The sequence below is a fragment of the Mustela putorius genome, unplaced genomic scaffold, assembly GCF_011764305.1.
Source record: "Mustela putorius furo isolate JIRA1106 unplaced genomic scaffold, ASM1176430v1.1 tig00003834_pilon_pilon_pilon, whole genome shotgun sequence".
NCBI classification, from domain to species: domain Eukaryota; kingdom Metazoa; phylum Chordata; class Mammalia; order Carnivora; family Mustelidae; genus Mustela; species Mustela putorius.
Genome location: NW_025421987.1, coordinates 20,238,941 through 20,254,310, shown reverse-complemented (window position 1 = coordinate 20,254,310; position 15,370 = coordinate 20,238,941). Strand labels below are relative to the sequence as shown.

The 15,370-nt window shown below is 34.7% G+C and overlaps 1 protein-coding gene across 2 annotated transcripts in view; it reads right to left on the bottom strand.

Annotated features, from left to right (window-relative positions):
- EPHA3 (EPH receptor A3) overlaps nt 1-15,370 on the bottom strand; it is a 360,792-nt gene that overhangs the window by 78,357 nt on the left and 267,065 nt on the right. For both annotated transcript variants that reach the window (XM_004777946.3, XM_004777945.3), the window contains exon 6: nt 2,431-2,555. In XM_004777946.3, coding sequence (XP_004778003.2) covers nt 2,431-2,555 — 125 coding nt within the window. The remainder of the gene's footprint in view (nt 1-2,430; nt 2,556-15,370) is intronic.

Below are 15,370 nucleotides of genomic sequence, written 5' to 3'. Positions count from 1 at the left end.
ACTCAGAAAAGGTCCAGGTTTTAGTATATGTGCTGCTGAAGTGAGCACAAGTCTAGGTTTTACATATAGCTCTACATTCATAACTTTCTAGGCATCAGTTATACGTGCACTGTATTTATTCTATGTCACTGTGGTTTAGTAGAGACAAATATCTCCAGATTAGAGATATTTCCCCAAAGGATCTCCATCAGGAGATCGTTTGTATATTGTATAGAAATTGTATATTAGGGGATTCAACAGTGCACATTAACAGGAAAGTTTTTTGTGTGTCGAGACTTATATAGAAAAAATGGATTTACACAGAATTGTGTTTTTCCCCTAAGGCACATTAATATACACGGAGTATTTTATGGGGAACCTGATTTTGAACAATGGTGGAATGTCCCTGCACCTGGGGTGAGGCCTAGAGTGGATATCCTTAACCAAAATGACATAGAATATTACAGAAGTGTACATTACAGATATTTTGTGCTAACTAGTTAAAGATGCTAGCTATGTACTAGATAGCATGTAAGCTGGCATATTAAAAAATGAAGAGGATCAAATATATTTATTTTACAGAAATAATTATTTCATTTGTGAAAAAATTTGTTGAGCCTATACCCAAAACTTGACTCTGTGCATCACCATTAGTGAACTAGTCAAGAAAGCTAGACCTTACAAAGCTTAAATTCTAGGGAAACATTCAAAATATTTCTAAGTATTATATACATTTGGGAATAATTTTTAAATTTATGTATGTCTGATATAAATATTTATATAAGCAGATATTAAAGATAATATTGCATGTACATTTGTATCTAGTTTTAAAATGCTTAGGGAATAATGAATAGATACAGCCATATTTTTCCTTCCATTTGTTAATATTATTTTAATACAAGGATGTGCATTGTACTTTGTTAGTAAATTTGAAAGTTCAGAATTTTTTTTATGTTCATAATAGATATAAATATAAATTAACTGCATTTTTAAATTAGCCCTGTAGACCTAAAGTTTAGGTGCGTCCTGGCTTTGCTATCTGAACTGAGATGTGTCATTTTTCTTTTTATTTTGTTGCATCGTCTATAAAACATGGATTGTTACATTTGCCCAAACAATCTGGTCACACTTTTAAAAATAGAAGATCATGATCAGATGACTATTTCACAGTGCTGTCTACAGAGGAGGACCAAAAGCTAGCAAATAAGTTATCTATACTAAGACTTTAGCACAATGAAGTTGATTAGGTCTCTCTTTTCTTTTAATGAAAGGAATGTTCCTTTTCCCGCATCGGACAGTATGGGGGAAAAAATGGCATCACATTTATGAAATACATTAACCTCAATAAAGAGAATAACTACAAAATGCAAATGAATGTTTATACATTATGCTTTTTTGCCAACTGATCATACCACTAATTCTCATGTCTCTAATAATCCATTCTCATGTAGAGCAAGACATGTATTACAGGAAAACACACTAAAGGAGGGGTCATGGCTGCCAGGATTCAAAACCGAGACCTGTTCACTAGCAATGAGGCTGTGAGAAATTCAAATAATGCCACTGACTCCGTTTTCGTATTAGTGAATGAACCCAATTATCAAATTTCATAGGATCATCAGACAACTCAAAATAAAATCATGTACACAAAAGTGTTCTATAAAGTATTATATAAATATAAATACGCAATTTGATTTTAAGTCATTTGCAAATACTTTGTCAGCTGCCCACAAATATGTTTTATTCACATTAGTAGCTATAAAACCATCCAGCTCTGATAAGATCTGAATATCTTACTTTCGAACCTATCTATAATTTATAACCAGGGAGAAATAAGTACCATTTAGAGGTGATGAAATACTATAGCCTACATTCTACTTATAAATAATCATTGTACTAATTTTTATAATTGAATTATGGAACCACAATTTTATGACATGGAGCAAACTTATCCATCCACTCCCACCTTCCAAGTTACCTTGAAAGTATCAAGAAAGCTTTTCATTGCCAGTTCAATAATACGATGGCTTTGTTATTAGTTCAATGTTCCCATCTGTACTGAATGAAATTCACGTGAATGTGAAGGTCAGGAAGTGATGCTGAAGGCAATGAACTAAGGAGTAGCTCGTCAGTAGGCTAAGGAATCACTGTGAAATAATTGGTAGAACAGGGGTCTCAGCAGAGGACATAAATGTCATTTCTAATGCCATAACTCGATGGCTTAAGTTTGGTACTGACGTCTTTGCTGTGACATATTGTTATAGAATGGGGGATATTTGACACAATTATTTCAAAACCCCCCTACTGATAAATCAAAGGTATCACACGACCAGAGTTCCAAAGAGCTTTACCGCTTCTTAGCAACACCATTGGGTTCTTTGCAAGTACACAGCTCATGAAAAGATTACCTCTTTCCCGACACAACCCAACCCTTTCACATCATCTACCCACCTTTTCATAGTATTTGACCTCGTAGTCCAATATGATCCCATTAGGGTGCTCAGGTTCCTGCCAAGATAGAGAGATGCTGTTTCTGGACGTTCGATCCTTCTTAATCGTCATGACAGGCGATGGAGCTGTAGAGAAGCAACAGGAAGGGATGGTGGGAGGACACAAATCAATCCAATTAGGAAAGGTGGTAAAGGAGTGCAGAGGAAGAAAGGAACAAGCAAATGCAGGCCATCATTGCTCTTATCTTTGGCAAGAAAGCACTATCTCCATTTCAAAGGCTCTGGAGTATTAATCTGGCCCCATATCAAGCCCCAGCAGCTGGATTATAGCCCTGGTACATACAGGCCTATGGAAAATGAGCTGAGATTTTCAGCTGCTGGTGGACTAGTGGCAAGTGAGCAGATGTTTTCAATCTGCTACTATAATGTAAGCAATGAAATATATTTGATCTATTAAAAAAAGAACCAAACATCAGGGCTACCTATTTGTTATAACGTTGCAAAGTTATTAATGCCAGATTCTGCAGCTCATTGATAACATTTTCATATGCAACTCTGTAAGAGGACTGGAATCTATTATGCAAAAGGAGTCCCATGGTATCTATAGGTAATAATAATATTTAGTGTATTGTAAATGGACAGGGTTTAGAACATATTATAGTAGGCCTTGACTTTTCACAAAAATCTCTCATGAATAAAAATATCTATCAGGAAATAATAATCATCTGCTTTTGTATTTTTATTTCTTAAAATGAAAATATTAAGAAGTACAAAGGAACTGACTGCTCTTTGTGTCACAAATCTCTGGATAGATACTGAGGTATCTTACTGGGTGTTGTTGACTCTATATTGATTATGTTTTGCTATGCATTATCAAAAAGTACAGAATAAGAATAAAAAACATCTGTTTGGATCAGATATCATACAATCACCCTCATTTCTAATGGAAGATTAAATATATTTTAAGTGATCTCCCACTTTAAATCCTTCCATTAAAAAGAAAAAGGCATACTATCCCTCAGTACACTTCTGGTTTCAAAACTCAATGTTGGTACACTGGCCAGCTGAAATATCTCACTGTGGGGTTCAGCAGCATCCCGTCCTGAGGGATGTAACAAAATAAACTGCGAACATGAAACAACCCCAAATCAAGAATCCTCAAGTGTATTAACTATTGATCATTTTCATTGCTAAACAACCTATTTTTTTTATAAAGATTTTTCTCAGGTCGAGTACCATTAGAATCCTGTGTATTTGTATTCCCTTTAATAGCTAGCATTAGAAGTTTTGTATTTGTGGATTTGATGTTTCTGTGATTGTCACATGCTGACTTCTGTGTCTAACTTCTCAAACCATTCCTGTACATAAATGCCTTTCATTTTTATTCCTCACTTAAAAATAGAGTTTTCATGAAGCCTGCCTCATGACACTTTATTAGAAAGGGTAAGTCTAAATGAAGAATCTATTGCAGTAAGTTTCCCATCCTCCTATTTCTATTATTTGTAAGATCTTATGAACTCTTTTGTAACTAAAGCATCATTAATTTAATGGCCTGGAAATGATTATTTAATCTTTTGCCAAGGAAAAATGTAGGTGTTTCTTTTTTGATGGAAAAGTAAATACATTTTCTTATTCATATTTTGCTCCCATTAGCAATTACTGTCAAGTAACTTATCATAATTTACCTTTCATACTTAATTTTCATCTATTCATTGTAATAATTTTATTTCCTGGATTGGCCTCATCATAATCTTACCTTCCACCCCCCTGACCAGTAGTGGTTTGATGCTCTGAAATTGAATTTAAGCAAAGGATAATTTATTTTGGTTATATTTAGTTAAAAGTTTATAAATGTATTCAATGTTTCTAGATATATCACTCAGGTGTAAGTAAATAAAAATGTTAATTTTTTGAGTATTCTTTTAACCTAACCCTGTTACTTAAAAAAAAAATAGCAATTCATTATCTAATTGTTAGTAGAAAAATTATAGTCTTAACATCCAAGGAAATAAGTTTTGCTTTTTGTACAAAAACAGAGAAATTCCACTAATTTTCCTGCTGATTAAATCCACTAAAAGAGTAATTTTAATATATACTTAATGGGGCATTTCAAAGATGGTTGATGTTGGAACAATTTCCTAATAAACCCATGGAGATCCTACATTTATTCCATATCACCAGGAAACTGGTATATTTTCCCTAAAGTTAAAATACACTTTCAAAGAAATTTTGAAACTTATCATGCATGACATCTCTCCTTAAACACACACACACACACACACACACACACAACAAGAGAGAAACACATTCATTTCAAAAAATGTGAAGAAGATTGTATTAGCTTTTTAATGAAAGCTTTGCAGGCTGTTTGGGGTCTGCCCAAATTTTACTGCTTCTGCACTAAGCGAGGCTTTATATATATATAACTGTTGAAATTCTTTAAAGGTCTCTGAGCAAGCTGCAGGGCCCTGTTTGACTGTAATAAATAGTCTTTTGTAATTCCACACTTACTTAAGTAGAGGCAATTGCTCCAAGCTTGTGCCATCTCTAAGTTAAATGAACCTTTTCTGATTGCTGCTTTTAGGCCCCTGTTAAGTCATTTGTTCTGCTCTTTTAATACACGCCTCTTGTGTTGGCTGCATGTCAGCAGTTTCAACCCAGTGCACCAGCTGGAATCCCGTTACATTTAGGTAATGCTCATCAATATTTTAATATTAATAAATAATTAACAGAATTTGTTTTTCTCTCTCCTAATAAAGAATTTTAAGACATGATAAAACGTACTTCAGGAAGAGTTGAATTATATGGGCACGCCTCTGTATCAATGCTTTTTAAAGTGTTTTCTAGAACACTCTTAACTCACACCTTGAAGTATAATTCATCCATACTGCCTCATGCACTCATAGAATCTGTAATATTAATGAGAAACCATAATATGGATTACATTTCTTTAGGTTAGTTTCCAGGTATTAAAGAGTGATTTGTTCAAAGTACTAATTTCTAATATCCACAGAAATTTCTTTCAGTTTATTATTATGTTGTGTAAGAGAACATGGTTTTACAGTGTATATCATAAAATAGATTTGATTTATTTTGTCTTCATTTCTTTTTTTTTTTTTTAATTTTGTTATTTGGAAGAACGGTGGGTCATAGTTCCATAGAATGAAAAAAAAAAATCATCCCAAGACTAGAGAAGTGCTCAGTGCTAATGTAAGAAGTACACAGGAGGAGAACAAGTCTTCCCCAGCAAACTGCAGGTATATAAGGAGAAACAACAATTACTTGTGAACACCCCGATATTTCCAGATGGGGCGTTTTAATCTGGTGCCTCTTTTATATACCTTAAATGATATATACCTGAAATGATTCTCTTACCAAGATGAAGAAATTGATCATAAAGTAGGCTATGGGGAAACTGGTCAAAGCCTCTATATAGTTTAGTAAATGCAGACTTCTGCAAAGGGGATATATATATATATATATAATAAGAAAAATTAAAACAGTAAGAAGGAACATGGTAACATGAAAAATTAAAACAATAGGAAGGAAATAATTTTTAGTAAGTTAATAGCCCTCTTTAAAATAATACCTTGGTGTGTAAAATACATTTTGTGGTATTGGTGTTTGAGAGGAAGCAAATATTTGACCCTTAGCTTTTGCTATTCTGGGTACAGTTAGTTATACACACGTCCTTTGGAGAATAAAGAACGGAGACATGATATACTTAGTAAAATAAAATGTATTATATTTTAACTGAAATATTTCTTTAAAGAATACACATACAAGAAAAATGTTGGGGGGGGAAAGAGAGGTTCATGAATCACACAGTTATCTGTCCTCTATGAAGCTTTCCTATACTGACACTATACCACTGAGAAGTTCTGAACACTCCAGGTACTAAAAAAAAAGTCTTGTGTTGCCACAGTGGACTTGCTCATGGCTCTTTCAATTAATTCTTCTTTAAAATTTTTCTTTGTCATGACATAGAGCTATAAAGATTTTCAGATATTTTCACCTTATATTGTCTACTAGTATGTGTTTTGTAAAAGCTGGTATCAAAATACTTTTCAATTGTTATTCTAGGGAGACATCACTTTCTGGGAACGAAGGATTGAATGCTCACTGGGTGCTTACTTCCCTAACACCAGACCACTGCCTCTGGCAGCCTCTTGAATCACAAACATGCAGTGGCTAGTCCAGAGGACAGAGAAACAACAGAGTATAACCCTTAATAGTTAATAACCGAACCCTAGTTATTTATTTATAGAGGAAAGGTAAGATTTCCTCTCATTGTCAGGGTAACCTGAGCCATTGACTACATCTAATGAAATAATAATAAAAAAAAAATTACAATATAGAAGCAAAAAATGTTGGGCTAAAGAGATTTCCTTGTAAAGAGATTGAGTTAGAAATGGGGCTTGTATGGTTTACAATTTGTATTTGAGTTACACTTGATACACTTACATGCCAAACCTACTGACAGACATGGAAGAGATTCATTATTTTAACTACGGTGTTTTTAAGCTAAATTTACCATTATTCTGAAGCTAAAATATGACCCATCCTTAGAATCAGGAAGTCAAAACTTCAAAATTCAACTCCTAAAGGATCTGGTTTGGTTTGTTTTTATTGGGACTTTCCTCTTTCTGGGTTTGGGAATTTCTAATGAACCTCTGAGGTATCTGTGGTTTAGAGATTGGACAAGTTAAAGCAATAACAAAAAGGATTCAGTATTTCTTTTCTAAGTAAGCCAAAGCTTTTAAAAATTATCTCCATGGGAAAATGTCATGCAGTAAATGGTTGAAAGATTTTTACTTTGAATCAGACATGCCTTTAAAAGCATTACTCTTTTATATTTTTTGTACCATTCATTACAATGACCACTTAAGAACATTTCCTTCTTGGGTTTTGGGTTTTTTGTTTTTGTTTTTGTTTTTGTTTTTGTTTTTCTTTTTTTTTTTTTGGAAGTGAACCCTTCTATTAAATCCAGAAACACTCTTGGGTTTGAATTAGCATAATCATTCATAGCTTCATGTTCTCCATCTCACCACCCTTACCCTGATTTCCTCAACCTGTTGTTCTCTGGAATTTCCTGTTTGGATCTCAGGACTCACTATCTCTACAGCCTAACCAGTTTCAATTTCAGTGTTACACTCCTTTATATATTCTCCCTCACCAAGAACCCTGCATGCCAAAAGCTTCAACATCTGACAGCTGATGAATATTCTTTTTTCAACTCTAGTTTTCCAGCCCTGCTTCAATTCAAACTCTTGCCATTTTTCACTTGGATTCTATACTTTTCATCTCAATTGTTTCAGAAATTCAATTTTCTACACATTTTGATGACTTCTTATTTTATAAAGTAAATGAAACATTAATATTCCCCTCCTTCAAAATTTTATAATTTCAAACAGTTTTTTTCCCTAAACCTATTAGCTAAATAATAAGAGTCCAAAAGAAAGGTTAAGGAATCTACATTTTTAAGAAGTTTGTATCGGAAAACTCTTAAGATCATATATTTGGGAAATTCTGGACTACAGTTAAATACATATATTGAAATTCATGACATAATTATTAAGATTCCTCATAAGACTACCACACACATACCAGTTTTAGTATTTAGTGCTCTCCTTTCAAATTAAAATTCTAAAGCTAATTTCTTTGGTCATCTGCCCACAATGTGCTGCTACACTTGCTATCTGGAACATTCGATCTCTTCCTTTTTTCATCTGAAAAATCTCTTGTATTATTATCCTTAGAAATCAATTGCTAATATAATTCTCCCAAAAAGCCCTTCCTGAATCCCTTAGGCAATAGTTAATCAGCTTCTTCCTCTGTTCTGATATACAGAATAGTTGTTCATTCTCTTAATATTTAGCCCACCACATTGTGTTGTAATTACATAATTTACTTACCAGGTGTCTTCCTACTATATTATAAGCCCCTCAGAGTTTTCGGTGCCTAATGTCATGACAATCTTGCATAAAACTAGCTATGCACTTTGGATAGCTTTACAGTAAAATATACAATATATTTTGTGGTTATTTCCTTTGAAAGATAAGTTCGATTTAGCTCTTGATGTTAAATAAATAAAATTCTAACCAAAATGAAACCTATAATGTGTTTAGCAGAGATACCATTATCTATAATATTATGTCATTAATTTTCTATAGTAAAGAGAAAAATAATTTTCTCAACTGAACTAATAGTGATGGAAGAAAAACATTTTCAGGCATACACATTAAAGATAAATTTTGAGCAATACTGATAGAAGAAGGGTTCATTTCATAGGTGTTTATTGCATGGATTCTTCAAGAAAAGATTCCATTTTTCTTTCTTTTTTTTTTTTTAAAGATTTTATTTATTTATTTGACAGAGAGAGATCACAAGCAGGCAGAGAGGCAGGCAGAGAGAGAGGAGGAAGCAGGCTCCCTGCTGAGCAGAGAGCCTGATGCAGGGCTCGATCCCAGCACCCTGAGATCATGACCTGAGCCGAAGGCAGCGGCTTAACCCACTGAGCCACCCAGGTGCCCCTCTTTTTTTTTTTTTTCCAGTTGCCTTCCACATTCCTTATTCTTTAAACCAAGTTCTCCCCCTTTTTTTTTTTTTTAAGATTTTTATTTATTTATTTGACAAAACACAAGTAGGCAGAGAGGCAGGCAGAGAGAGAGAGGAGGAAGCAGGCTCCCCGCTGAGCAGAGAGCCCGATGTGGGACTCTATCCTAGGACCCTGAGATCATGACCTGAGCCAAAGGCAGAGGCTTTAACCTACTGAGCCACCCAGGTGCCCAAACCAAGTTTTCCTTCTAATGTCATTCAATATCCACATAGAATCAGAACAATCCTCAAATATGTTGTTTTTAAAAAAACAAAACAAAACCAAACAAAAAACCCTAGTTTGTCCCCTCTTATGTTTCTCTTTTATTCTCCTATTATTACCACAGCCACAACACTTCTGACACCTCCGGTCACCAAATGTGTGGGTTTTCCCGACACCAACTAATTCTATGACACCAGCTGGGTTTCCTACAATTTAAATTCTGACACTATCTACTGGAAATAGCATCAGATCCCACAGGTTAAGGGCTCAGTCCTACGAGACTGCACCCCACTTAGATACCAACTACCAAATTGTAGGCCCCCAGGTTACTCACAACTTCTGACCTGGCTACAAATTGCAGGTTCCCATGACCCCCTTCTTCAGTTTGACTTATATGCTAGAATAGCTCACAACACTCAGGCAAATACTTATATTTATCAATCTATTAAAGAGCATGATAAAGGAGATACAGATGAATAGCCAGATGAAGAGATATACAGAGCAAGATCTGGGAGGGTCCTAAGAACAGGAACTTCTCTCTCTACTGGAGTTAAGGTATCACTGCCCTAGGACAAGGATGTGCTCACAGACCTGGAAGCTCTCCAAATGCCATACTGTTGGGATGTTTATGGAGGCTTCATCACATAGGTGTATTTCCACCCTTCTCCCTTCTCAAGAGAATTGGGTAGCAGGGCTGGAAATTCCAAGCTTCTAATCACGGCTTGGTCTTTACATTGACCAGTCCTCATCCAGGTGCTATTCAAAAACTCACCCAGAGTCACCTCATTAGAATATAAGACACTCCTTGTACCCAGGAACTGATAAGAGTTTCAGGAGTCCTATATCAGGAACCGGTGTCAAAGACAAAATACTGGAACAGAAGTATGCTACTAGTGTTCTATTATTTAGAAAACTACAGGAGTTTGTAGAGCTCTGTGCCAGGAGCAGGGAACAAAAACCAATATATAATTTCTGTTATCTCACATAGGTGATATGGCTTTGAAAAATCTATGGAGGGCAAACCACAGGTTTCTAAATACAATGTTCCGAAGTGAAAGAGGTTAATATTGATAAAGACCTATTTTAAAAACTCTTGTTGTTCACTTGGAGTTGATTAATCTCTGAAATAAGGAATCACATAGGTAGGAGGGGTACCTAGGTGGCTCAGTTAGTTAAGCATCCAACTCTTGATTTCAACTCAGGTCAAGATCTCAAGGTCCTGAGATTGAGCCCCTCATGGGGCTCCACACTCAGCATGAAGTCTGTTTATCCTGCTGTCCTTCTCCCTGCTCAAGCTGGTGCACTCTCTCTCTTTCAAATAAATAGAAAATCCTCAAAAAAATAAAATTAAGGAATCAGTTATGTAGGAAATATTAGAAATTAGAGCAAATAAAGATTTTTTTTTTCAACTATTTGTCTTTGAAAAATGTAGTATACTAGAAAATTTATCAAAAGTATTGAAATCTTGGGAAAACTCAGTTAACATCTTATCCAGCTTTTGAGTACAGACAAGGTTATTTTAGTATAGAAGTTTCCAAAGATTAAGGGCGATAATTGTTGAATGTAGCTAATGAAAACATGGTGGTGAGAAAGGATTAGGATGCAAAATCAAGCCCAGATGAAAGAACAAATCTTAGGTTATAACCAAGCTAGCCACACTGTGAGTTTTTGTTTGCTTGTTTGTGTGTTTGTTTTAAAGCACTGTTGAAGTAATAAGGTCTCTTCTGACTTAGAGTCACTCAGGGGTAGAGCTGCTACATTCCAGCACAAGACAGACAGAACTGAATCTGGACCTTGGGAGCACTCTCTGTGGAGCTCGGGACAAAGGGCTTGCTGCTTTCTCATTAACTGCAGGAGTGGAGAGGTATGACTTAAATACATGTTAGTGCGGAAGGGGGCTGACACTTACCCTGCTTCCATTTTACAGAAGATGGTTAGAAATCTAGTAAAAAAATGAGCCCATTAGGCTGTTTGATCCTTGTGCTCAATGGAGACAGAAAGGGGAGAAAATTTTACATTGTATTATTTACATTTTATTATGTTATATTTGGAAACAAGACAAAATATATACAGGTCTTAAGTAAATTAAACTTTTATTGGCAAATTATAACTGTAGATAGATGGAAAGAGGCCACTGATAGAAATACTCTATATTTTGAGTGGAGTGGATATCTTTGTCAAATGTCATTGAATTTTACACTTACAATTAATACAATTTACTATATATAAATGTTATTTCCATTTAAAAGGAAGTAAAAAATATATATGTATATATATATGTGTATATATATATATATATATATATATATCTTTTTTTAACTATCTTTCTTTATTTTCTGTATTCTTGATCCTCTGGCATCTGAAGCCTTGCTGACTGGGTGGGGATAGACTGCCTCTCCCAAGGTTAGCCAATTCCTACAAATAGCAAAGACTGACCCAGAAGAGTGCTTTTCATATGAAATTAATCGATCCAGAGCCTTCTCTATCTGAATTTATACTCTAGGAGACAACATTTCCCTGCTTTAATCATCCCAAGGCTCGGTATCAGACAGCTGAAAGGTCCCTACACCTCAGAGTCCACTGAAGTTTTTCTAACTGGCTAATCCTAGGTCTACCTATCTTATCTCACCTTGCCTTTCTGACAGGAATCATCATAAAGGCTCTCGCCCATGCTTTCTACTCATTCTTTCTGCCTCCTAACTGACCCTGATACTCCTCTATGTGGCCCCTATGGTGTGGCAGCCCCCCCCTTCCTCTTGAGAACTGTGAGTAACAAACTATCTTTTTCATAACAATCATCTCTTGACCAATTTTTGGTCTCACTATACCTGAATAATAATAAAAACTACATTTTAAAACAACTAAATAGTGTAACATTGTCTACAAGTTATTGCAAGCAATAGACGTCCTCTCAACAGCACTATGAGGTATCTAAGAAAATACTTGGCATGCACACAATCTTGTTAATAACTTTTTGTCTTAGTCCCATCAAATCCAGAGCCTTCCATGATGTCCTGTCTTTGATGTCTAACCAACAGTAAAGGTTAAAACCAGCCTATCGCAGCTTTAATAATAGCTTTAACCTCTTATGCTACTTAAGGAATAGGTGTTTCTGTACTTATAAAGTTGCTGTCTGTTGGGTTCCTGTGTCTCTGTTCATCAGCAGTATGATTTTAGCCAGGTTACATCAGCAGTTAGACAATATACACTAAATCATGAGCTAACACTTTTGTCTGTACCTACCCCTACTTGGCAATGCTGAGAGTCAAGGTGAAACATTTTGTTCTGTCTTTTCCCCATCCTTTCTGGTAAAGAAAAGAAAATGAAGAGAATGATACCACAGTTGCATCTGTCCAGGATTCTGGATTAATTATGTAGTATTAATTGGGGTTTGTGTCAGAAGTAATAAATAACTAACTTTAATTGAGGAACCAAAATTTGAAACACACATACATCCATACATGCTCACACACACACACACACAAACAAACACACACACGCACATACACACGCAGTCATGCATTCATGTATTTGTATGACTTCGAGTGTGATCCTGTAATAACTTCACTTTCACTTATATATGTTCTTGGATGAATGATTTATTCCCGAAAGAGTGACAACTGTCTTTATAAGTATCACATGCATGAGTAAGCAACCATTACTGTTCATTGTTGTATGAATCATGAATTTTTATAGTGCATTATCCCTCTATAAATGTACACCATAGAAGTATATGTTACATCTAAATTTTATTGATTCTGTGTGTGGAAGCAGAAAAAATGTTGACAGATTGTGCTTAGCATATGGCATATGTAGGTCTGGCCCATTTGGCTTGTATGTGCCTAGCAATTCTACCCTAAGTGCAGCAGAAACCAACTGAAGCAGGAAAGTCCACTTTCGGAATCACAGAGGCTGATCTCTTTCTCAAGGAGCTGAAAACTTCCATACCACGAAATCTTCAAAGGCTGGTCAAACACTGGAAATCAGATTTTCAAAGTTAGCTCAGACTTACCAAATTTACTTACGTATAGAAATACTCATTGGCTTGGGGGAAAAAAGGGGGGGGGCAAGGGAAGAGTCCAGAAAAGAAGATTTTTGAAAGGTCACTATATAGAATGTAGAATATTTGATTACCATGAAATCAACTTCCTTAGCAGCCCTACTTCTATGTTACCTTGATGCTAGGAACTTATTTATGGTATGGTTATATTCTTTTTTTTTTTTATTCTTAAAGAACACACTAGTCTTTATTTGTTAATTTGAAAGAAATCACCTGAAAAATATATTTTTTGAAGATTTATTTATTTATTTAGGAGAGAATAAGGGAGCGGGAAGCTCAGGAGCACAGGAGGAGGGGAAGAGGGAGAGAAGCTGACTTTCCATTGAGTGCAGAACCAGGCCCAGACCTTGTGCTGGACCCCAGAACCCTGAGATCATGACCTGAGTTGAAATCAAAAGTCAGGCACATAAGGAACTGAGCCACCCGGGTGCCCCTCACCTGAAAATTTTCAAGTAAAATAGGAAAAAGTTAAATGCATTTGGCAATTCCATGACTCTTGATATGCAGTCTACATCTCCTCAAATTATGCATCCCAAACCCATTATCTGATTTCAATTAAAATTTTAAAAATTAAGTAATAAAAAAGAGGTTGTGATTATCAATTTTTTGTAGTCTAGCTATCTGAAGGATGCAGGTGGGAATTATGCTAATTCAGGTATGTTTGCATATTTATACAAACAAAATGCACACCAGCAGGGACTTATAGAGTTTCTAAAAGCAATCATGCTTGCAAAATTCCTATTTTGGCTGTAAAATTTGCATTGTTCATGCTTGCATTTAGTAATACTTCCCAAATTCTTTTTGTTTCAAATTCCCTCTCTCCACTCCATATCACTTGATTAAGAAATGCAAGCACTCAATTGTGATAAATAACATTTTACTTCCCACAAGCAGAAATTCTAAAAAATTTAAGCAAAAAACAAAGAGGAAATTGCAAAGGCAGACTACCTGCTGCTTAATTTCCATGATGCCTGTGGTTTGACCTCTTTAGTTCCAGGCATAAGATTAATTTATCTAAAGAATTTTTGTCAAATACCTTTTGAGCTAGCATGAGTTTTGGAAGAATTCAAATTCTCAAATCTATCCAAATAAGGAAAATACATCAATACATATTTTTGCCATTATGTAAACTCCACATAATTGACCTCAGAATTTTAAGAACTGGAGCAAATTAATTTTCACATGTAACATAAAAATTTTAGCACATTAGAAAAAAATAGCCTAAAGTTATTCCATTTTTGGATTGCATAAGTAAAGCTAAAAAGAAAATTATGTGGATACATATATAGTAATACTTGTTTCTTTTAAGAATTTGGCTTTCACTTTAATGTGTGTATTTAGTTTCCTGCATTTCTAATTCCCAATAGCTAACAGACAATTATCTTTAGTCTACACAGAGCAAGAGTTCTCAGACAGTTCTGGGCAAACTTCAAGAAGGAATATAGTTCGTGTTATCTGAGATGTGGAAATATTCTAAAATTCATTCCCAAGTTTGTGAACTCAGGTCACTTTGTGTTGAGTTTTATTTATGAAAAATTAAATTCAATATGAAGGCTCTTAAATTAGGATTTATGTTTTAAAACTTGAACTTTAAAGGCAATGATAGGCTAATCATTACTTATTAAGGGGATAAAAATATCCTAAAACTGATTTGTATGGCAATGGTTGAATCAGTCAGAAGAGTTACTAAAAATTATTGAATTGTATACTTGAAAAGGGTAAATTTCATGAGGTGTAAAACCCACCCCAATAAAGTTACATGTTTATGTATATATGCATATGTAAAAGAGTAATCTGAAATAAAAATTAGTACACATAGTTTACCAGTACTGAGGTGTGGTTATATTAATTATATGGCTTTGAATAGTCTTGAAAATTTTTCTGCTGTGTTCCAATTTTTTTCTAATTTTCAGGCTTGTTTGTTGAAAAAAAAATTGTATTTGTGTGAAACTATTTTATAGGCAATATTACTTATTACAGACCTGGTCTGTCAGATTTCTTCTGGAATTGAAAAACAATAAGCCAAGAATCATTATTATTCACATTACACAGTCTGTGGTT